This window comes from Papilio machaon, chromosome 12, assembly GCF_912999745.1.
Source record: "Papilio machaon chromosome 12, ilPapMach1.1, whole genome shotgun sequence".
Lineage (NCBI taxonomy): Eukaryota > Metazoa > Arthropoda > Insecta > Lepidoptera > Papilionidae > Papilio > Papilio machaon.
The window spans coordinates 4,428,825-4,455,115 of NC_059997.1; the positions used below are offsets into that span (position 1 = coordinate 4,428,825).

Below are 26,291 nucleotides of genomic sequence, written 5' to 3' on the forward strand. Positions count from 1 at the left end.
AATGTAAGATTTCTACTTCGTCGTTGTAGTCTTTCCAGACTGGTTATGGTCGTCATGTGTCAGTGAAACTGACATGTATAGGGTTTTTCAACAAGAACTTTGTTTTTCGATTGGGGCCACACCAACAACATGACAGTTTTGACATTTAGTTTTTTGACCCATTCGTAGTAGATGCTTTGGCAATTGCTACAATGAATTCAATTTCGCTCGAAAACTGCATTAAAATAATTAAAATCCACTATGAAAATGGTGCAATTTATTGTGAACCAAATTTCCCGATCGCTATTAACGAAACTCAGCTGTTAAATGGCTAGCAAGATCGTGTGATTTAACACCACTGAATTATTTTTTGTGGGGCTATGTTCAGGACAGAGTCTATACGGAGCCAATCGAATCGATCGCGGCCTTAAAACTCAAAATCCGTGACGTGATTAACGAAATAGACCCGCCATTTTGCCAAAAAGTGATTAAAAACTTTTATGAAAGAATCTCTGTCAGCGTGGTCGTGGTGGACATTTGCCAAATATCATTTTTCATTCATAATTGCCAAACTTTTCTTTCCGTAATACAATAAAAATTTGAATCATCTTCATCTAAACTCTTTGTTTTATTTTGTTTTAGAAAACAAAGTTCCTGTTGAAAAACCCTATATAATGTGGACATTTGACTTAATAAAATGGATTGTACTAGAACATTCTACGGATCTATTTATTTCAATTAATCATTTCTCTTTTTTATTTGAAGTTCCTGCTTTAGTCGTCTGTAGTTTTGTTCTCCAAAAACTTAACGAACATTCACTGTTGGGTGTAGTAGAGCAATTGCGCAATGCATTACAATATTGCAATGCGTTCTTGGTAGGCGCAATCCATGATAATGTTATGTATGAAAGCTTTAAATATAGAAATACGCGGCAACCACGTCAATGTTAGCAGCTACATTATAAATTATGTCATAAATAAAACTAATACCAATATTTTTCAATGAACAATAATTTTAATTAAAATAAACAACGTATATGAAACGTTAGATCTAAGAAAAAATAACGCCAAGTCACGTTCAAAAAGGTAAAATTGCCATAATTTAACAAAATAAAGAAATCATTCAACGATAATACAAATCAGTTAAGGTGTAAGGAAGATTATACGGCAATGGTACACTTAAATAGTCTTGTAGATTCAACGATGAACCATACGAATATCTGTAATCTGATACAGATGCGTAAGGAATTGCAGCGTATGATGCGGGAACAGATTGTGCAACAGCTGCAACTGGTGCAACTGGTGCAACTGGTGCAACTGGGGCAACGGGTGCCACTGGTGCAACTGGCGCTACTGGCTGTGCTACCAAGGCCGCAGAAGTGAAAGGAGATGCAAAGATACTGGAGCTATACAATAGTGGTTCTGCCGCTGTTGTCGCTAAAAGCGCTAACATAGTAATCTGGAACAAAATCAAAGATATTTACCTGCTATCGTACTTTTAAGACGAAAAAATATGAAAATGTTGCCTTTCTGTTATAAGACTACTTATATATTTTTTTATCTATTCCAATACAGGTTACTTAGACATTTTAGCAAAAACTAGTTCTAAAATTTATTAAATGTAAGATTTATTTAGTTAACGAAACCGCGAAAAACAATTAAAAAGTGAAATAAAATGCATGTGTAATATCGATGTATAAAATCTTACCAGCAATATTTTATCCATTTTGCGAACGTTGTCTGAGAACTGAGAATTTTTTAAACTGTCTGTAACCGAGACGTCCTGTGTTTTATATTTGGAGGAGGTTGTATAGAAACAAAGACAAATACATGAAAGAATCATCGACTCGTATGGTATTTTCAAGGCCCCACTGAATACTTTACGAGGGTAACAAAAGAATGTATAATATGAACATGAATACTTACTCGTTTCCAAAAATTGTTTCGTACCGACCTTGCGGTGACTCGAAGTCTAAACAAAAGTCAATGAGTTTCGAGATATATATCTTGTTGTTAACATCCTGTTTGAATAAAACAAATAAACAATGCAACGGATTAACTTGTTACCATGAGTTTCTGGGATTAAAATTATCTTTGATAACAATATGTTTTAAACTTAAACAGATATTTTGGTTTCAGAAATACACAGTTAGACGTGTAAAAACTTAATCCCTTAAATAATCATCTACATCGTGTTATAAACAAAGTGTCTCTTACGATCGCATAAACGTTGTAAAGTGTTCAGAAATAAATATTTATTCATGCCATTAAGATGAAAATTCAAGTAAATACAAATTGAATTGTATACAAATATTCTTTATAATAATACATCTGTTGTTCTAGAATATCCAAAGTGATTCATAATTTAACAAAATTCCTGTGTATTTGTACTGCACAGAATATAAATTGCATTATTATACATGCGATGTTAACTGCAAACTAGATTTATTAACTTTATTTATACACTAGGTAACCTTGCCTTACAAAATGGTCTTGTTTAAGTAATAATTATACTATGAGAATTATTGTAATAAATTATAATTATTCCAATTCCTTTATAGCTAGGACGGTTGGTGACACTAACTCAGTGACTAAGCGATTGGTTGTCTTTTAAATGTTTGCAACTGGAGTTTGGGTTTGATTCTATTCGACTAATTACTTGATACAACATTGATAAACGTACTATGATTGAAAAGAGACGAAGAGCGACACTTTGGTTAGATTAGGAAATAAAAAAAATCAGATATAGATGCTGTACAAATTTATTAAAAACGTTAGGCAAATCGGATCATAGTTAGCATAGGTCTATAGTTGAGTTAACGGACGTAGTAGTTGTAGGCGTACGGTAGGGCGGCGGCGTAAGGCGCGCTATAAGCCAGGGGAGAGTAAGCCGAGTAGCCGACAGGCAGCACTGCTGGAGCCGCGTACGCCAGTGCGGGGTCGGGTTTCGGGTTTGGGTTGGCGAAGGCAACCGCCAGCATAGCGAAGAGAGCGAACTGCAAAAAGAATTTGTTAATAGTCATTAAAAATTACAAGCGAGTAAGTGTTTTAGAGAACAACAACTAACTGTATCAGATATTGCCTTGCCATCGATATTGCACATCCTTTTTGAGATTAGAAAGAGCAAGAGAATATGGTCGGTGTTATGCTAGATTAAATGGCATAGATATATAGTCTGGATGAATCATAGGCTAATAATTAAGTTTTTTTTTTTTTAAACTCGCCGGACGGAGTCGCTCGCGACGGCAAATTTAGTATAAACAGTATAATTTTTCACCTCTCTCAAAATAATACTTAGAATTGCATAAATTAAGTATGGCTTGGTAAATAAAATAAATAATTGATTTAAAGGCACGTGACGTTTCACGTTATGCGTCCTCGGGGCTTTAAATAACAGACCGTGAATAGATGTCACACGCTTTCATTAGTTGCCAATTCAGAGGTTTCCCCACGACACCTTTACTATCTCTATCTTAGGGTTATTACCTTCTTAAACCAGACAAAGATAGGTCACATAACTAAATATAGACAACTAAATAGGCATAGACTGGAACGCAAAAGAATTTCGAATAAATATTAAAATATGATTGAAATCAATTTGAGTACGTCTGGGATAATAAGTCATCGCATCGAGAGGGCTTTTATTAAATAAATATTGCATAAATCAAATGTCATTTACAGAGTTTTACCAAGTGCGCAAGTACCAAGTTTATATTTGCTGAAGGTGAGACTAGTGTTTGTCATTGCTTAAAGTTTTAAGGACGAGCTTTGATAACATATCTTTTAGGGTTTTCTATTTATAAACTTCGATATCCTTTGGATAGTTCGTTAATTGAAAAACGATTTAACATCTGAAGCAGTGTATGTTTGTTACATAGAAGTCTAACACAAACAAATTTTAAAACAATTTTCTTTGCGATAGCACTCACTTGAAAGTTAACTAAATCTATTGTACCTCATAAAATTCACTTACTGTCCTTTTTAAGTCTCACTAAAATCAGTCTATTCTTCGAAAGACACAAGACTTTTATTTTTAACTAAGTAGTAATCTATGTAGTAATATGAAAGAAAATAATTTTATTTGTTTCCAATGGATATACTTTGAAAGTGCTCAATGAATCCTAAAAAGTATTTTTTCATAAATAAAACTATAAAATCTTAAAGAAACGTGTTATTTAAGATACCCGTTAGATAGTATTTAAGAAGACTATAAATTGCAATTGAATATTTCTCAATTTATTTGTAAAGAAATTCAGAAGATACCTTAGCCTATTACTTTTTGAACGGTTAGTCGATCAGTTATAATATTTATTATGTTTTAATAATATTTTTTAACTTACCAGTTTGTAGAACATTGTTAAAGGTTTACTTGCGTACTTGTCAAGTGATACTGATGGATCAGCAGGCAGCGTTTATATATGGATGTCTAACGACCACGCCTCGCGATAAACGTAATGTAAAAAGCGTCCTTGATCTTCAAAGTAACAATGTATCGCATACTCACTTAATAATTAGAATAATGTATAATAAACATCCGGGTAGGGCGGCATGATCCTGATAACAACCTGTATCACAAGGAATGACAATCTTATGATAGATTGTCGATAGAATTATAGTCAAACAAAGATATCTGCATCGGTCAAGGAGGCGCTGCTATCGCGTTCACTTCTGTCAGAATATAAACAAAACCTACTTAGACATTGAAAATGACATAAAAGAAAAAAAATACGCGAAAGCTTCAGTACAATTAGGATTTTGTGACATATTTTGACATTGACAGGGGGACAGAGGAGGGAGACACTAGCGAGTGAGCTGTTTGACTTTTTCCCTCCGGCTCAGATAGCCTTGTCGGTCTATACCGTGTATTACAACGCCGAAACATTCGTACAAAAACGTATCATCCCTCATTTTTTCTTGAAGAAAGAAGGAAGATAGTTTGTTTTAGTTAGTTCTAGATAAGTGTACATTTAAAAGTGAAACAATTTTATTAGAATCCAGTTCTCAGATTTTAGTACAAGCACAATCAAATGCATCAATTAAGTTAGTAATTGCTATATTTTTCTTCTTAAAGTGCCTCACCTAATTATCGATGGTTATCATACTTTACTCATTGTCGAGGTGAAACAGTGAGTCGACACTCGCAAGAAATTGCTATATTATGTTATTTTCGAAATCAATTTACTTTATGCAACCTTATTACATTGTCAAGTACATCTAGTTTGTTTAAAATAATACATAGTTGTGTTTTTGTATAAATATGTATTAATGTAAATAAATTACAAGTATCATTTTATTAACATATTTTAATAAATAACCAAGTTATAATACAGATATAAATACATGTATATTATTTGCTTTTACGATGGTAAAACGTTTTTTCTTCACACCTTAGTTAAGTTTTTCATAATAAAATACTAAGGCGGAAGTTTTTGGGGTGGTCGTAATGTGAATAAGTTATTTTTTTTAATATTCACCGTTAATTAATTTTTAATAAAACATTAATTATCTTCAATTAGTGTGATTTTTATGTTGATATAATAACAACAATTACTTAATTAACGAGTGTTAAGATACATATTAATTTAAGGGTATAAAAAAAAGGTAAAGATTTTTACAAAGGTAATGTTTAATGGGACCAATGTTCCATAGCAATCGGCTTGAACACTTAATACACACTTTCAAAATTAAATAACAATATGTCATAAAGAATTTTCCTTACAAACTGCAACATAATCATTCAAACATGGCTTATGTACAAGAATACATATCTACTTTTTACTATACAATAGTTTTAGTCCCACGGCTTCCACTCTGGCTTACGCAAATTGATAATATTTTTGTGGATTATTAAGTTACATTATGATTGCACGTCTGTTTTCTAACCTAAAATTAGATAAACCGACTTATTTTGTTGTTCTTCTCGCATAAGTGGGTACTTATTTTAAAATCCTCCCTGATTCTGACGAGCACGGCGTGGCTGGAGTCGGTCACAGTCTCCTACCGAAACCATTCGAATGATTTTGGATTAGTGTACAGGGTCGCTTAGAATAAACGGTTTGCGGTTGTAATATTTACGTAGTTATCCCACTAATGGGAAACGGTGCAATACGGGTTATGCCAGGACAGTATCGCTCACACGCAGTGTAATTGGCTTAATGAGTTACCTTACAATTTATAGGTTGATTAGAGACCAGCAAGTGGTGAATAGGATATCTAAGTGGTAAGTCATCTTCATTCATTGATTTATACTGTTATGGAAATACGTTGTTTATCGGGACATGTGTAACGAGCTGCCGGCCCTTTTGTATGACACAGTGTGCACATTCCATTCTTATTTTTCTTCGGGAGAGTTATAGTTTTACAGTCAGTCCGGCTATTGTTTATATGCAATATATTTTATTTATACATATACGCAACACAGACAAAAGCTTCCAGCACTGTTCAATATTCTTTAAACATTTGAACGCGTCGTTTAAATTCGGCCCACGACCAGGAACGCGTATGTTAATTGATGTTATTTTAATACGTCTTGATACTTTAATATTCAAATTAAATATTGAGCATTTAGATCAATTTGAAATCCTGTATTTGAAACAACTCAATGTTACAAACCTTACTTTTAATTATTATTCCACAATAAATAAGGTCTAAGATTAATTTGTGTACCAAATTAATCTTGCGCCTCGTTCAAATAAAATGGCAAATTGGTATTTGCTTTTTGTAGATTATAATATCATTCCAAGGCGTTCCTTTAAAATATATACAAAACAATGACGGTGACTAAAGGCATTGAATCAATAACCTGGTTGGATTTAAAGTAACATCATCGTACAGAAAACTATCCTATTGTGCTTTATAATTCTTGAATTGATGTGCGGGATAACAATTCTTTAGCTTAGAACTCACCCTTTCTCTTCATATCCTTACCAATGTTATAATTTTATACGTCCATTTATTATTCTCAACTCTATTACATAATCTGAAATCAGACTATTTGTGTCCCAAGGACGTCATATTCTTAGAATTTTACACATGAATTGAAGTGATATCTATTATAATAAATAATATTTCTAACACCTGAGCCTTGAGAGATATTTTTAGCACGAACATATTACGTTTTATTTAGTATTTGGGAGTTGTGATGGATTACTTTACTTTCTATGCGTCCCCCTCCATCGATTAAAGGTAGGCAACGCCTCTGCAAATGCGGATGTCTATGGGTAGAGGTCACTTCGCTATTTCAGCGAACCAGGTGGTCGCTTGCTCGTTTGCCACCTTATGATATAGAAAAATACTGTACATTACATATCTTATTGTGCTATAGTAATAAAGCAACAATAGCAAGCATTAGGACCATTAATTAATCTAAATTAACTAAACTACTATTATTAACAACATTTCGCTTACTGGCAGATAGTCATCATTCCTTCCCTTAAGAATGTTCGACAAAGTATTCTTTCATAGATCTCTATCAGCAAACATATCTGGGAGTTTAATAGTAAAAAAAATTATGTTATTAAAAATTTAATCCAATATACAAATAAACAAAATCAGGCCAATTGACAATAGTAAATATGTTTGTATCCAATGCAGTATCCACTTTAATAGTATCCATAACCGAGACTGCTGTAAGGTGAAGCGGCGTAGGTCCCGTAGCTGCCGTACGGGTACGGGTTGGAGTATCCGGAATATCCGTAATAGCCGGGGTAGCTGGCTCCGGAGTAGGTACCGTAGCTATAGCCAGGGTATACTTGAGGTCTCGCGAATGCGAATGCCAGTATGGCGAACAAAATAATCTGAAATAACAGAAGTTTTATTTCAAATCTTGTTGATAATTCTGAGTACAATTTCGCTCGTGAAAATATCTTGTTAAAAGTGTCCTCGTTAAAAGTTCGGCAATTACTTGAACATTCTTTAAATATACTATAATATACTACACTAACAATTATATCATACTAAACATTCGTTTAATATATTACCAACACAGATACTAGAATAAAACTTTAAAAAACTGAACTATAAAAGTATACTCTACAATAATAGAGTTAGATCATCGTTTTTAATAACAAATTTACAAATTCACTTGAAAAAACTTTTTATTAGATGGTTTAAATTTTTAAATATTTGATAATTAAACACGTAATAAGTGATTATGAAAAATAATAATATATTATCTTAATTAAATAAACTTGTTCACTCATTAAAATAACTCTACTCACCAGTTTGCCGAACATTTTGTATTGTGTTTATATTTTGTATCTGTAAGCTTCTTCAACCTTAGGTCGCAAAGAATTGTACTACGAAAAATTATCATTTACTTCAATATTTATACTGCCTTCGCGTCCTTGGAGCGTCTTCGTCCATAACGGAAAAAATAACACAAAGACAATGATTGGGAACGTATGTAAATCGGGTGCACACTACGAGAAATATATACGAGGTCCACATCGACAATTAGGTCGCCTTTGTCTCGGCTCAAACTATTCGACATTACAAATACAATACCTGATACGAATATAGTAACAACATAAAAAATTTATTGCGCCTGCATTGACTATGCCTAAATATGTACAATCGATAATACCTTAGAAGTCTTCGTAAAAATATCACGTTGTTAATTATTTAAACGCTCAAGTTTGTTTTTACCCGACTAACAAAAGAATAATGGTTTTCGCATGTAAATATGTAATTATATAATGTGTGGATTTGTACGTTTGTAAGTTCTTTTCAAACGGCCTAGAGCCTAAATTGAGCAAGTCAATTTTGACGAATGAGATGTCGTTCGATTCGTCTTCTTTCCGTTTACACCCAGTTGGGTTTTTTGTTTTTAAGTAAACAAAATTGTTATTAATGCTGAAATTGCCGAAATTTCTAAAAAGACGCACAAACATCATACGTCTATTGGCACTTAAAAAAATCAAAGCACTTTTTTGATTCTACTACATTTTAAAAAAATATAATGTCTTAAATAATATTTTCTGAATATATTCATAAATTATATTTAAATCGAATATGACGCATCTGTAAATACGTTACCTAATTTAAGTTATTCCCATCGAGAGCTTTTTCTGTAATTCTACAAAAATAACTACAATTTGTTTGCCATAATAAATCGTTATCGCTAACTCGAATATAAACTGTGTCTGAAACCCTTGTGATATTTATTACACTTTCTTGACATTAATTTCGCCAATGTCAAGGACTTCGACGAATAAGTTGTTGATTCCTACCATTTCTTAGATTATTAGATTTTTTTAATGGAAAGAATTTTGTCTGAAATTTTTAATATAAGCACAATTTCCTTGAATCATATTAGATAAGATTTTTAATATTTTATAATAAACTATTTTACCAAACTCTTAGATCTATAACATTTAGTATTAACAACATAAATTACTTTTTATCAAGTTAACATTTATTTTATTACGATTGAAGTATTGTATTACTAATCGCCTCTTATTTATCCTGCAAGTCTGCTACAAGTTATTACTAAATATTAGTTTTTTTTTTACATTATGCCAACAAGCGGCCACCTGAATTTGCCGAAATACCGAAGTGACCGATGCACATTGACATCCTCAATTCCGCACCTACATAAACGCCTTGCCAACCTTAATCCTCGGAGAAGGGGATACACAGAAAGAGGACATTTCCACCTCCTATGCGTCCTCTACATCCAAATCCACTCCAACGTTTCCTCATAAGAAAAGGGGGGAAGGAAACGCGGACTAAAATTAGGCCTCCGGCACAAACACTCATCAGACGAAACGAGGTATTGCTTCCACTTCTCACCAGTCTCCTGTGTGGTCGTGGTATTTCACCGATCGACCCTACCCATTCGTGCACTCCACAAACATTATTGTTGAGGGATCTACGTGTCAAAGTGAACATAGTACTATTTAAAGTTAAAATTTAAAATTTATACTGAGGGGCTTCTATATTGTATATACTTAACATCAAGAGCAGTTGTGATCAAACGTTACTTTATATATATATTTAAACAAATTATTTCTATTCGTAGGACAAAAAGATCGTCCTGTAAATTGTGCAGCTTCAACAAACTCAAAAGCCAAAAAGCTCTTCCATCGAAGTTGGCGACGGTTTTCTATATTAATTTCTGATTATAATGTAACATGTGTCCGTATTGTTACATGTGTCTATTCGTAAGAATAACAAGTCTTTTATCTAATCTCGAGGGTTCATTGAACCTTGTTATTGTTCTCTACGTTATTGTCTTGCAGATGAATAGCATGTGACAACGCACATCAAAGATCAAGGCTATTATTGTCGTATAAACTTAATACTAACAAAGTTAGCATAGTATAGTATGACATCTATAACATGTCATGTTCACTAAACACATATGTATGTAGTCATTTTGTAATTCAATATGGTACCAAAAACATTTCTTGAAAGCTTAATATAATATATTGCATATTCGATTTAAACGTTTTTAAATAGTCCTAACTAAAGACGAAAAATGTAAATTACATCGAAATAATAAAATTTACGTCAATAAAACGTACATATTTTTTCGTTCAATAAAACCTAAATATGTAGTTATTAAAATTCCATTTTATTGTAAGATTTTTGTGTTTTTATTCTATTAGTTTTTATTTATTTTAAAACGTAAATAATTAGCTATTGCCAGCTTCGCATACATTCTTTGCGATCCCATGACAAAAGTTTATATTTATTTATATCGTTCTTTTAGCTGTATCGATGGCATTAGAAATTCTATTACTTTGGATTTACGCTGACGTATTCGTATAACCAAACAAATCATAATCTCTTTTCTACTTGACGTCAAGATATATTTTGATATTAGCATTTGTATTTTTTGGTAATTTTTAACTGTAATCTTTTTCTTCCATCCATATTTAATCTAAAGGGACTAAAGTATAGAAAAGATTAAGTATTCTTAAACTTCCAATGCCAATGTTCTAAAGATTTTCCTCCTCTGTCAGAAACCTAAATCTGAATACAACATGATGTAAAATCGGTAATTATTCTTTATTATAATTTATGGAAAATTATTGTAAAGTATAAAAGCACTTTATAAAATCCACTATATTCAGAACGTAGGAAAGTTAAACATTGCGTAACCTGTTAGCAACACCAATATCAAATCTTTCCTTTGTTGCTTAACGATAAAAACTGGAAAACACTTTGAACGATATAAAAGCTATTTTTAAACTAGAAAAACACATGGAAGCCCACGAAGTAATCTCGCCTCTGAGAATGAAACAAACAAAATGTCCCCGTATTCTTAACGTTTCGCTTTAGAGTCGATCTCAAAGAAAAAAATCAAAGCAAAAACAGTTCTATACATTTTTGCGTTTCACCACAATAACATTCACATAACCTATAAAACCATGTAAACCTTATTTAACATTCTAACTGTATGTAAATTGCACTTTGTGTTCAAATTTGGACCTCACAAGATTTAGATTAGCACACATTAAGAACATAGTGTGTAAGAACACATAGGCTTCTCGCTAAGTTTTTTGTTTTAAATTACATGCGGATGGAATCGGGAGCGCCAACACTATAATTATGTGCAGGTTCTCTAATATTTCAGTATTGTGGTTTGATATAGTCGTCTTGCAAATTGCACCTTTTAGTTCACAACTTTTTATCATCCCTTAAAGTATAGTGAAATAAATAAAGTGAGATGTTGAAATTTATTTATATCTAAACTTTCGCATTTATAATATCAGTAAGATGTTATGCATATTAGGTGATTCTTATGAGACAAGTCTTTACATACACCAAATATTGCGAACAATACAATTGCGACGTAAGTAATAACGATTAAGTTATTTTTTGACACGTCGACTTCACAATTGTTCTTACAATTAAGTTGCCAGTGACACAGGCGTAAAGAGGGGGGTACGTACTCTATAACCTAGGTCTTCTTTCCGGATGTAATACGTGCATACTCCACCCTGAGACTATTGGATATAGTCTCAATTTTGGTCTCAGTTTCCGTTTTTTAGGGACAATCTGTTTAATTAATAAAGCCATGGTAAATTTATTAAATTGTAACATTTTAATGACTTCTAAGTTTACCTTCAAAGTGTTTATTGTATTTTAATCGTTATCAGATTATTGTATTTTTGTTATAACCTTTGTAGCGTGTTTTCCATCTTAAAGGAAGTCAATTAGTATTTTTTTTTGTTTTTTTTGCTTGGTTTCCTATAAAACAATAATAAATAAATTCAACCTTTTAAAAATATCTAATAAGTACCAATATGATTCCAAAATACGATTTTCTAGAAGTTTACAATATTGTAAAATCCAACAATAAAACTGGAATATTTAAATTTTATTTTTCGGTATAATCTATAAAAATATTACAATTCTAAGGTTTTTGTCTTGTCACGTTGCTTTTTAAAACACCCAGGAAAAAAATGACTTACGCCATAAAAGTGTCTTAAGCTGAGAAAAGAAGCTTAGTCCGTAACACAGCAATACTGTCAAATGCTATATACATGTACTTATGTACTTTAGTATCATACATTGAGTGCATTTCAATTTATCTGTATAATGTCAGGCTTAATGTCTCAAACAGGCTATGTAATTATGACAGGTGAAGCGATTACGTAATATAATACCGAAATAATACATCGGACATACACGCAAATTAATCTGTTCACGATTACGTAATTTAAATAGAATTCGAATATGATGGATACTGTTATAATATGATGCACAGTCGAGAGTGTGGTTACGCAACGGGATAGCTTGGGTACATGTTGTGTACGATGAACAAATTTATATGTACTTAGGATTTGTTTGTGTAGATAATGGTGCGGTTTTGATAACACTACTTCGAGGAATAAGGTGTTTGACTCTATAAGTTAAATTTCAAAATCTTATTTATATTATTAACTAATATTATAAATGCGAATGCTTAAATGGATGGATCAATGTTTGAAGGTATCTCCAGAACGGCTCAACGGATCTTGATGAAATTTGGCACAGATGTAACAAAATAGTCTGGAAGAACACATAAGCTACTCATTACATTATTTTTTAATTAAAATAGATAAAGAAGTAAGAAAAGTCACAAGCTTTTTACACATCCGCCATTATTCTTAACTGAAATCACACCCTAAAGTGAATAGAAAATAAATATTAACAATTTGAATTTCGTCAAAAAATGTTTATTTGTACAAAGTGAGTTTAGGTTCGAATCCAACAATAAAACGTCCGCACATTGAGCTAACATAAATGACACGAAATCGTATTTGATACCTGCGGACAAAAGTATCGTAGCACAGATCAAAATGTTATTACATACGGTCTCAAGTATCGTTCGATTTAGCTCTGTGATTTTCCTATTGCTGAAAAAAATAAATCTTTTTTTTTCAATTTCGTACTTAATACGAACTATTACAACAAATATACTGCTTTCGTAATATACATTGTTTAATTTAAAACGGAGTTAATAAACAAAGAATAAGGCTATCCTTATTCTTTGTTTACTTAATAGATGTAAGCCGACACTAGTACATATATTTTCCACTTTTCACGAATAGCGCTATACAGTACACATCAATGGACCTTACTTTTTGTTAATTTGCTCCCATATTTTTTTTTTACATAAGTGTTGTTATATTATTACTGGCCATATTACGAGTAGAGCACATAAAAAGTGCAGGCACGTTCCATCTGTCCGTTTGGCCTTGACTTTTTGCAACATTAAATTACAATGCTTGGTCAACTTATTTTTTGTTAATACATCATATCTTTATATACTTGAATGAGCTTTACAAAAAGTTATTAAATAACATTTATTAAATGTTATTAATTATTAATTAACATATTTCGTATGTAAATTATAAACGAGGCAATATCTCAATCACAAAGAAAAATAGATCTTAATATTTTTATTTTTAATTTTTTTACCAGAATTTTGTTATTGTTTGTTAATGCGAATTATGTTAGAGCTAATTCTAAAAATGTAATCGAAAACTTACAATTAAAAATCTAATATAATTAAATCGGCTTTCTAGTAGGGAAAGTAAGGATTTTCAGATTATAATAAATGTATTTAACGCTTCACTATTTATAACAATAGGTTATTTTACTTAGTATTCTTACCGGCTACCCTAAATGCGCGACCCGATAAGGAGCGTTTTTATTTGTGGTAGGAGTAGGTACTCGATTGGGTGCAGGGTTCTTCCCTTTTGTTCAGCTGCACCGAGTAAATCTAAAAATATTCCACTTCACCTACCCTATCATTATAGAATGCTTGATGCATTATGTTAAAAAATGATAGTCAACATTCATATGTAGAAAACAAAGTAAAAAATAATAATAAATGCAATTCCAATGCAAAATAAAAATCATAATAAATAACACCATAAATATAAAATAGTACGGTCTTGGTACAACTACTGAAGAACATCAAAATCATATCAACATTCTAATCTGATCATAAGCATAACGAAATATTTAAATATGAATAATTTTAAACCCTTATCTTATTTACACAACCGTTGAGAACATTTTCCTCTTCCGTATATTCAATGAAAAGTTACCGCGTGTGAGAAATAACTTGTTATAATTTGAAAATACACGCTTTGTTTTTCCACTCGAGTGAATTTTGTGACACGTTTATAATTTATACATATTCGACTATAACACATACAATGCATTCACCATAACGCGGTTTCGTAACTCGTCTGAAATTTATTTTAGAATTATTCGTCGCTAACTCTACATATAGTTGAATGTAAACATTGCAATAATGAGGAGAGTAAACTTTTGACTGCATATATTTTTTTATATCCATTTATCTAATTAGAATACTTTTAACAGTGGTAGACGCCAGCAACAACAAAAATCTGTTGCACGAATGCTCCGGCTCGACCGGCGCAATACACCACAAGAAAACAGGCTTCAAGTGGAAGTCATTCCATGTTTCATCTGATAAGTCTGTGTAAGCACCCTAATTTTAGTCCTGTTTTCCTTCCCACTGTTTTCTTATAAGGAAAGGATGGGAAGGGGAAGTGGATTTGACAGAGGAGGAGACGCATAGGAAGGATGATTGTTCTGTTTCTGTGCGCCCTTTCTTCCGTCGATTAAAAGTAGGCAACGCGTCTGCTATTGTGGAAATTTATGGTCAGCGGTCGCTTTGCTATTTCACCGAATTCAGTTATTGCGTCAATGATCACAGATCTCTTATTGTTGTGGAAGAATAGTACAAACTCTTACGGAGATTAACAGTACAGAAAACAACTACAAAGAAGGGTTATCATTACAACACTACTACGTTTATTATAAAGAAGAGCCCATCCCCTTCTTCTTAAATTTCACTTAACTACTATTTTTATATCATAATTTTGTTGTTGCTGGCGTATACAACTGTTAAACTTTTCTCTTCTGCAACAGTTAAAGGTATCGATGATCACATAACATCCGGTGACACGCTTACTCTACTTCGTGCTAGTAAAAATATTAAAAAAAAAACAAATCGCTCGGCTTCATTAACTTCTTTGCAACAATCCACGCAAATTAGAATCGAGGCGAATGACGAATGCATTTCAATTAAAATGTTTCAATTCATATAGCGCTCACGAATCATGTTTACGTACTTTATTACGTAGATTGATTAAGAATAACGTGATTGATTTGTGACTTGGGTTATTGCATGTCACGTGCCTAGGTTTCTCGCGACATTTCGCGCTTTGAGCGGCCGCGTGACTCACACCTTCACGCGATACCGAAATATAATTTGGCGTCAAAATCGACGAAGGTGAAATGGCACGAGATGTTGTTTAACTACGTATTTTAGCCTTTTCTAAACGTGTAGCCATTTGCAACGTGGTAGAGTCACGCTGCAAATTAAAACAAACAAATGTTTTGTTACACTTTCACACGGTTTTATTTAGGTAACACCGAATTTTTATGTTTTATACAAATTGTTCCTTTACAAATTATACCGAATCCAATGTTTATGACCAGTTTTGTGTTTTCCATTCCATTTTTTTATTACTATAAAAGGGGCAAATGAGCAAGCGCCCAAAGACATCTAACAAGTTGTAGATGCGTTGCCTACCTTAATGATAAATACGTATTATTAATACTATTTAATAGGTAAGTAATTTTTTGAAAAGTATTTCCTAATACCATTCAGCGTATGACAGCATGCTTATAAATTTAGTGAAGTACCTACTTATTTTAAACTATAATACAGTAGAAATATGCACTAACTAATTATTATAACGCGGCGGAGCAATGATCTATTTGCATTATCAAGGTTATATAGACTCTAGTCCCATCGCCATAGTAGTATGATAACAAATAGAAAACGATAAACTGCGTCATGTACACCACTGTATTTAGAACCATATAACACATGACGCGGCGTCATAGACGCTGTTGTAATATTATTCACCTTACATAATATTAGCTGAAGCTACAGATATCCTGTATATAAATAGATTTGGTCGCATAAGCTGCGGTGAAAATGATTTTCATAGAAAGTTCTATCTAATAATAGGATTCCGAAAGTAAGATAGTTTGTTGTTACATGTTACATGTTACAACAGAGGATAAGGTTAGATAAAAATATTTACATATATGTTTATTTACTATATGATATAATTACAATAAAATTATTAAAACATCTTTGGGAAAGACTCTACTGAAATAATATAAAGGAAAAAAATGCCAATTCTTTGTGAATAAATAGCATTAGTAGTACTACTAGTACTCGTAAATAGTAACAACTATTATTCATTCTATTTTTGATTAATATTAATATTAAAAACTAATGTTTAATTTCGGTAATATCTTAAAATAAAATAATGAGGTTTAATCGATAAATAGCCTTCATTATACACCAAACATTCTAAACAACGTAGACGAACTTAAACACACCTAAATAAATACGTTTGCACACCCACACATAAATGTACTAACATAAATTTCTGGATTTCCGAGGATAAATAATATTTATGTTTATTTAGAACCTATCAAACATATACATGCTAGATTATTATATTTATTGTTCAACTACTATCAATATTCAGCAATGTTTTAAATTAAGAGTATTGCTATTGGGTAATAGCAGGCGCAAAAAATTCGGTAACTAGAACCTGTTCTATACTATGGCTAAATTGTTTATTTTAATTAAATAATTATGCGGTTATGAGTAAAGCTAAAGCTAGCTGATCGATTAAATTATCTACAAAAATACATGTTACTTATTATTTGCATACACAAAATTAATCTAAACGAAGTGAAGTTCATTGAAAAAGCGATATTAGAAAACCTAGCTGAAAGGTACATACGAGCCTGTAATAAAATAGTGAACTGAAACTGGCTTACCGACTAAGTTAATACGTGGCCCAAAAAATAAGGTTAGATAAAACTGGATTTTGACTTCTTATCTTATTTTTAACCCAGAATAGTGTTGTGTAATGTTTGGGTCACTAATTCCATTTTTACTTCGAGATTTATTTTATTTTTACATTTAATTTTAGGTTACTACGTCGTTCGTCTTAAAGTAAACAATTCAATTACTTACGATTTTATTTATTTAAAAGTCGCAATATATTTAGATGGTAAAATATATCAACACATCACATGAAACTATAAATTAATATTGGTATACTTTAATCATGAATTCAGTTTATTAAATATTCTTGCAATTGCTTTGTGTATGGTACGAGCCCTCGACTTAATTGGAACAGATGCTTGACATAAAAAATATCCTGTCAACCAAAAGCGTATGTAAAGACATAAGACATGGTTCATTTACGACACTTGAACTCCAAGTTATAAATTCAAACATAAGACTATTAACTTTTAATAAAAATAACAGTAAAATTGTCAGCGGTACACATAAAAAAATATATAAATATGTTTCATACGTGCATACTATATTATATTTTCAGTATTTTCTCTACTTTTGTTTGCACTTATATTGCAATTGCAAATCTTCTTTTAATCTGAATTTTTCAACATAAAACTCAACACCCACTCAAAAATGCCACCAGCAATCCTTTTCGCCTCCAACAACTCATAAAATATTGAAATAGCGTAAAAATTACTCATCTAAACGGAATAAATATTAACTTTCCTTTCTAAGAGAAAACAGACAAAGAACTACATGGAATAATTTGTCGGTACCAATCCGTAATTCGACTTGTTCCCCATCTCGTAGCATAAGATTTAAGTTATATCTTTACAAATCTAAGAACCAAGAATTCGGTAAGTTGTTCGATAAGCCAGATATTCGACAATAAAGTTTTTGTGTACTCTGGTTTCTATTGAAATGCAGAAAAAGTAAAACTAAACAGTAAAAATTCTACCTTTATTAACTTTTAATTTAGCCTTTGGTTCCCAGTTTCCAAATAACCATAAACGCTGACAAGGCTATTAATAGTCTACAGCCATATTCAAAATCATATAAGCGACCTAAAATTATGGATATAGTAATAAGCCACCAAAAGCATAACTCAAAACGTGCACTTCTATGACGTTTTTCATACAAAAGAACATGAAATGTAACCTTCGTATTTATATAAATCGCTCCTAAATACACCACAAGCCACGTCACTCATGCCTTATTATCAACTCTCTAATTTAGGTGAGCGCTTATAAATAGACTAGCATTGTTTTAATCAAGAGTGTCGGATTAAATTTTAGTATCTAACTTCAGGTTAAGTGCGTCAGTGTAACGGCATAATGTATGATGCAACAACGATATAACGCCTTCAGTGAGCACGGCGCTGATTTTATTATCAATGCCACAGAACTTTAGACTCTCCAGCTAGAGGCGGGTACGGTCTGCCTGTCTGCTGCGAACGTGCTAGTACGTGTGTACACAGATGCAAGCTCGAAATTCTCATCGCGCATGCGCCATTTTATCCATATAAGGACTCTACCGACCCTCCCATCAACAGTTTACGACTCGACATCGTAGAGCGCTCTTCACTCTCTAAAATAATATTATCTTGCGATTAACGGAAAAGTTTTAGAACAACAAAATTCTTTGCGTTAATGTTCTAAAGTTTTGCTCGATAGAGTTATACAGTTCTTCGAGTATAGAAAGTGCTGCAAGTAACGAACTTATGAAAAACAAGTTGGGAGTCGATTTTACTGACAGCGAATCGTTCGTCGGTGATCTGCCGGTGAACAAAGAAGTGCAGCAAAAGACAATCAAGTCACAACCGCGGCGAGAATCAGTAGCGCCGAAGATCGTGGTGTGCCCGCCGGTAGAAGATATGCCGGAACAAGTCAACGCACCTCGGGGGTCTCGGCTTTTGAAAGCGCTCAGCCGACGTCTATCGAGACGCACGAACGACGACGATTCCTTGGGCAGCTCGAGTAGTAACGATAGCATGTCTTGCGAGAATCGCAACGACGACCGATCTTCGTGCTCGGCAAGCGACTCCGGCAGCGACGGCTCCGAGCACCGCCGGCGGCACCGCTCCACCGTCTCCCTGCGGCGCGTCTTCCAAAACCTGAACTTGACGTCGCGCTCACAATCCAGCTCGCCCACCGAGCGACACCGCCAGCCCAAGAAGCAGCAGCAACCTAAACGTATACTGCGCCCGCCGATTACATACACCTATGTCCGCGGCCTCTCCGGCCTGCCCACACAGAGGGTACCCAGACACACGGTCTGCTGCGCCACCTTGGGCTTGAATCGGTAAAATGCGCCTAAAACATTGTTAAACGAACGAATACGGGCAGAGGTCAAGACTGGTTAAGAATAAAGTATTGTTAAAAAGTTTGAATGATGAATTCTTGTCATATCAATAGAAACAGGTTATCAGGACCGATGCGACGTTGTCTTCGGCGAGGACCAAGTTTGAGGAGGCTCTGAATCGAGTATTTTTATTCGGGATTTTCCTCCGCGCGGCTGTAATCACTCAACAACAGAGCTGTGAATATTTTATTAAGAGAAATAAATAAGACTGGGAATACAGATACGGATATAACAAGGAAGAAATGATACAAAATCCCTTTTTAACAATTAGAAACTTAAAAATGTTTTATGTATCCAGTATTGTAATTTTCCATGCACCTCATTTAGGCATCCGTCACTGTATAATAATTTTGATGATGTAAATGGTTTTTTCTCCACTTCTCAATGTAAATATTGTTTATCTCTGAATTAGTTGAAATGTGCAATTCCACAATAGGAGTATAAATTCAAGTGAGGGTGTATAGGATTATACATATTTCTTGTAACCACAACATAGTGCCTTTCCGTAACTTAAAAAATTAAGTATGTATAAATTATTGGATATACTACTTAATTGTAATTGTATACTAAAATAAAAGTAAACTGTTTTTAATGAACTCATCCTTTTTATCACTTACCAATTCCAACACTTTATCAAAATTTTTGAATCAATTAAACATAACATAATCTGTTACACGTATATAAGTGTATGAAAGTGGATGAGTGTTTGAATTATTGTTCAGTAGAAAAAGAGGTTGATAATATTATTTAGATAGTATAAATATTAAATCGTTTAGGCTAAGTCTTTTTATTGTATAAAAAATTTGGTAACTAATAAACACTCCAAGAATTATTTTTGACCTTTAATTGATCTCCTTTTTATTAAATAACAATGAAAGAACTTTAAATAACAAATTCCTAGTCGTTAAACTCGTGTATGAACAAACTAGCTGTCACCCGCGACTCCGTCTGCGCGTTGAAACGTACGTACAAAAAACGTACTTGTGTTCTTCCAGGCTATGTTCTACATCTATGCAAAATTTCACCGAGATCCAAGCAGCAACCTTGTAACAAACATCCATCCATCTAAACTTTTTTCAACATTTATATTATTAGTCTGATCAGTCTACAGCGTTGTTGGCGCAGTTGCTAAGCGCTTGACCAGACCGGTCCGTATTCTACATGTCCAGGTTCGTTACCTAAAGAAATGTGTGAAATCAATCAAACCGCACTGGGCCAGCGTGGTTGACTATGGACTGGTTATCTCTAATACGTGCATGAAGACAAATTAGTCTAATCAGTGAAGTTGCAAATTCCACTTCAATGTCCATACCCTGTGCCTACATTTAAAAAGAACAACTGTGAAAAAAATGTATTAGTGTTGTATATGTAATATATGTCATAGCACCAGAGTTATTATATATATTAATATATAAGTAAATATTATTTGCCTGCACAACTGTTTACTCAAACAAAATATTACTACGGAATAAAAATATTGTTAAATAAATATTACCTATCCAATACATAAAAATTGACAGTGATTGTACAGGCGGTTGCAAGAATATGATAGAAATTTTACCATTCTCTTTCGAACACCTTGTGTATAATTCTTCTCTTGTAATGAGGGCGAAATGAAGATTAATAGAGATTTAAACTTACTTAAATCCGTCTTCAAAGTATTGAATTGAAGACTGCTTATATGTATGTTGCTTTATTTTTTTTGAACAAAACGTAACATTATATTTAGAAATACAGAGATTAACACATGAGCTATGTAATAACATAGCTCGTGTATTAATGGATTAAATCAAAAGTTCTAAAAAAACCGAGTCTGAAAAATTAAACGAGGTGTAAATGACCTACGTGGATGTATCGATCCGGAGCCTGAAACTTCCGCTGCTACGCCGACTGCCTTTTGATGCACCTGTATTTAAACGTTGTTCTCGATATCATGTTCTCAATATCATCTCTTGATAATTTCTCATTTCTTCTACTTAGTTCTTTAACTATATCAATATTTTGCGTGATTTAATGAAAATGTAGGTAGTATTCTGGAACGAGTACATCGTCCTTACAAATGTTTCCGTTGTGTCTTTTAATGTTGTTATAGCTACAATAACGCCAATCGTTCTGTATTACTTAAAAAAAAAGGATTTTTGTCGTGCTGCTTATTTTTCCAATAAAAGTTAATACAAATCACCAAATTTAAAAATGATCTTTTATCCAACTCAAACATTTAGAACCAACCTTTAGAACTTTGACCTCAGCTTTTTTTAATTCTAATCTAAAAATAATGAGCGAATATCGGATTTAGTGTTTTCAAAAGCAAAAGACCTCCAACAGCTTACATTGAGCCAGCGAAGGTTGCTACAGCGGAATATCTCATGGTCCCAACACACACACACACACACAAACGCCGCAGTCAAACACAGCTGCGTCCATTAGCGTACCGTTTCCATTGAAAACATAGCATACAACCCTGCAAAAGATTCCTATGTTAATTCACTATGATATCAATGTGTCGACTGCACAACATTGGCGGCGCGGTGTACCATCGCCTACGTCACGACTACCCCATTTTGGGTTAGTAGGTCACAAAAAGGGAATGCATCAGTTCCGCGGGGTGGGCGGGGTTAATTTTTAAACCTACTTCGGTGACGTCACTGAAGAGCCTTGGACCCCACTGTACCGCAGTGTATGAATGAAGAATGAATAGATCGATAGTTCAAAATAATAATTATAAATTTTAGTTAAGTATTTGCATTGTAAAATTGACTTGACATGTATAACTCACCTTTTTATAAGATTTTCAAATTATACTTCAAACAAATCTATCTTCTACATCGTTGTTTTCTAATGAAACAAAAATAATTAAAAAAAAAACCAATTTGAGCTAACTAAATTTGAAACCATTTAAAAATCAGCAAGGTTAGTTTGCCGCAGCGATTAAACATTTTGAGTTATTAATCCACAAGTATACACACAGGAGCAAAAGTATACTTAGTGTTAGTGCAAATAAAATCCTTTAAAAAAATAAAAAAAAATTTTAGCAGGCTAAGAGCCGTAGTCAAGCAATCAAATTAAATAAACAACGAATAAGGTATAAGAAAGACGCAAGTCTCAGTCTTATGTCTTATATTATCTTATTTAATATTATAAATGCGAATGCTTAGATGCATGTTTGTTTGAAGGTATCTTCGAAACGGCTAAACGGATCTCGTTGGAATTTGTTATATATGTAAATCATAGTCTGGAAGAACACATCGACTACTTATTATGTTTTTTTTTAATTAATCCCGCACGGACGGAGCCGCGAGTAACAGCTAGTATAACAATAAATAAAGTATTGTTCATAATGTTTTAGAATTTTTTTTAATATCCTTATATAAACTTCATCAGAATTAGCGCACTATATACGTCCCCGCAGAGGGTCTCGGAGTCTACCCAAATTAGGGCTGACTAGGCCATAGTCAACCACGCTGGTCCAGTGAAGGTTGGTTGACTTCCCTCATGCCTTTGAATTTCTTCTTAGATTTATGCAGGATGCATTACGAGGTTTTACTTCATCGTGAGAACGTTGGATAAATGTACATATGTAAATCGAAAAACACATTGGCACATGGCAAGATTCTAACCCATGACCTGCAGATTGTAAGTCAAATCCTTAACCCCTGAGCCACCGACGCTACATTACGTTATAAACTTAACAATAGGGATAATTTTAGTCATATAAATGTTACATATTTCGATTAAAAGCAATGACATTTATGCGAAAACCTATTAGATATGTGGAAGCAACGTGCTCTGCGAGCTGTTAAAAGCCACTTATAATCCTATTTATAGCTCTCATAATGGACTACATAGATAGTTCGTTGCTATTTAATATTAAAAAAATGATTAAACAGTATATCAAGGCCGAAAAGTTCAGTACAATAACGCGTATTTTACAGTACGTAGTTTTTTCGCTTCACAAATTGTATAACTTACTCTATGACGAATTGAACATAAAACATATGCATATTTTAGTAGAAAATTGATTGTTGTGGTATTTTTCTTCTCTTAAAAACTAATCGCTTTTGTTTTAACACGAAGACGGGAATCGAAATCGAGACGCGACATATACTAGTAATGAGTATTTCTAATATCAATATTACTATCCGTAACTGAAGATACAAGTAGCGATACAAAAACTAGTAAAAATTACTTTTATGTCGGTTTAAAAAATTGTACGTTAAAGCAAGTAACGTGAGAAAAAGGTGATTATTCGAATTAATTGAAAGTTATTTAATTTATTTGAATAAAGATCGACTCGTGACTGTGAAACACGCAGCGCGGACCTCGAGCGCGGAATGCGGGGCTTCCTATGACGTACACCGCCTCGGCGAATGTTGAAAAATGTGACATTAAACTTTATGTAACGGTAAAACTTTCATACAACTTTTACTTTACTTCTGATTATGCCTAATAATAGATTGATCTGTACAAGCAAACTAAAAATATACGCACTAATTTTAAAATGATTTAGTGAGTGTTATGAAAAATTTAAAAAAAAAAGTAATTTTTTTCATAGAAAAACCTCCATAACCTATCTATAATTATGATTATACATCTGAGTATGTAGTAATAAAATGCAATGTAATTAATTCTTACATCTTGAATTGTGCTATCAACTTTATAAAATATTGCTTTGACGGTATGAATGCTATAAATGTCTTAACAGAAATACTCATAGGTGAAGACAACATTTGATATTCATTGCCCTTTCCTTAAATTATGATTATATTTATCAAACGAAGGACATGACGAATTTTGACCTGTCTCTGATTCGTAGCAATCTATAGAAATCTTCATTCTGTATAGAAATTAATTTGATTGCTCCTTACATTTCGAGAAACTGTTTACTTCACTGTAATCATTATGTTTACGTGAGTAGCAAAGAAATATCCCAGCAAATTAGACACCCCGTGGTGTTCCCGACCTAGACAATATGAAATCAATCAAATGAGTTCTACTTATTTATATTTTATCATTCCAAGTCACATGTTGCCAATGTATCGGAAAACTTCTCAAACAAAATTACGGATTTTCAACTGATGACCTGTCATATATTTATATACATTCTGCGATATACTTGGTGTAGAAGTGGGTATAACACTTAAGTAAAAACGTTAAAAAGGTCCTCTACATAATTTATCCTTTAGTGTTAAGATGGTAGCAGATACAAATCGTTTTCTTCTTAATATATGTTCCTTTCAAATTAGTCTCTCTGCCTCCGTCGACTGGGTGAAATTAGTGAAAAAGATTTATTTAAAGCACACGTTGCCATCGCACCACCCAGTGCGTCATATCTGATACATAAAAAATTGTGTATGGCTCATTACGCAGAGTAAAATATCATAATTTTCCGTCCGTTGTACAAAGAAATATTGACGTCACACAGATAGTCTGTAAGAATACAAGCTAAGGATGTTGTCGCCTACACGGTTTTAGCTACGCCGTAGACGGGAAAACTGCGTAGCGATTAACGTTGTATTGATGCCGGCGTAATTAAGACGTTTACTTAATTACACAGTTCTAATAACCTTATTTGTTTTATTTGATGTAAGACGAGAAAATGGTTAAATGAAGTTCATTTTTAGATAAATATTTAACGCTATTTATTTAACACAAATTACGTTTTATAACATAAACAAGTGAATTCGCCGTTTCTAACTTTTGTTTTATTTTTCATAATTCTCAGTTGAAATTAAACCCATATATACGAGTATTCATCGACCTCTGCTTCCAAGAAAATGAAACTAACCTTAATAACATTTTAATTTTAATTAATATATTGTAGTTATTCGTGTCAATAAAAAATATTTATTTTAAATACATTCTGCATTTGTGTCACTCAATATATTCTGAAAGAAATAAAATTCACCGTAATAGCATAAGTTTATTTGATTACTAGCTGTCGCCCGCGACTACGTCCGCGATGGATTAAAAAAAAATTAATTACTCGTAGTAGCTTATGAGTTCTTCCAAACCATGCTTTACATGCCAAATTTTAGCGAAATTCTTGCAATGGTTAGTCTATACGTTCCGATAAACATCCATCAATACATCCAAATACTCGCATTAACATTAGTAAGATTTGGTTCATTACCAAAAATACAACACCAGATAACTTTTAATTTACTTATAGAAAAAAACTCGAAGTACAAAGTAAGTATCGGTGCATAAACAAACAAACAATGAAACTAAATACTATGAAAGTAAATAAAATTATCAAAAAAATATTAAACTGAAAATAATAAAATAAAAATAGAACATAGACTTGATAAAAAACTAGAAATACTAAGACCATTTACCGCATTGTGGTTTTTTCCTATACTAAAAACTCCATTCAATCATTTTTGCTCGTTTTCTTCCACGAGGTATCGCAGACTCGCGACAGTCTACCCGTGACGCACAGCGGTTCTCAACTATTTTTTTACCAGCCATAAAAACAAATAATGTTTTTCAAAGGTATATGTACGTCGTTATGTATATAGGCTTATATGTACGTCCTTATATATATAGGCTTGTATATATGGTAATTTAATGATGACCAACCG

General features: G+C 32.8%; 2 protein-coding genes and 1 long non-coding RNA gene across 3 annotated transcripts; 1 reads left to right on the top strand and 2 right to left on the bottom strand.

The window, feature by feature from the left end:
- Nucleotides 1-1,078: 1,078 nt before the first annotated feature.
- LOC106708816 (oleosin-B6) lies at nucleotides 1,079-1,745 on the bottom strand. The gene is made up of 2 exons (XM_014500372.2): nucleotides 1,687-1,745; nucleotides 1,079-1,437 (listed from the first exon to the last, which is right to left on the bottom strand). Exons 1-2 carry the CDS (start codon nucleotides 1,702-1,704, stop codon nucleotides 1,102-1,104), a joined length of 354 nt encoding a protein of 117 aa, XP_014355858.2. The 5' UTR covers nucleotides 1,705-1,745; the 3' UTR covers nucleotides 1,079-1,101.
- Nucleotides 1,746-2,927: 1,182 nt separating this feature from the next.
- On the bottom strand, nucleotides 2,928-4,467 carry LOC106708793. The gene is made up of 2 exons (XR_001356913.2): nucleotides 4,319-4,467; nucleotides 2,928-2,974 (listed from the first exon to the last, which is right to left on the bottom strand). It is a non-coding gene; the product is annotated as an uncharacterized LOC106708793 (long non-coding RNA).
- A 14,449-nt stretch (nucleotides 4,468-18,916) lies between these two features.
- Nucleotides 18,917-19,941, top strand: LOC106708799. The gene has a single exon (XM_014500352.2). It carries the CDS (start codon nucleotides 19,070-19,072, stop codon nucleotides 19,652-19,654), a length of 585 nt encoding a protein of 194 aa, XP_014355838.2. The 5' UTR covers nucleotides 18,917-19,069; the 3' UTR covers nucleotides 19,655-19,941.
- Nucleotides 19,942-26,291: the final 6,350 nt, after the last annotated feature.

What these genes read in the sequence shown, in the direction of transcription:
- LOC106708799 (XM_014500352.2), top strand. Translation starts at nt 19,070, where the DNA reads ATGAAAAACAAGTTGGGAGTCGATTTTACTGACAGCGAATCGTTCGTC.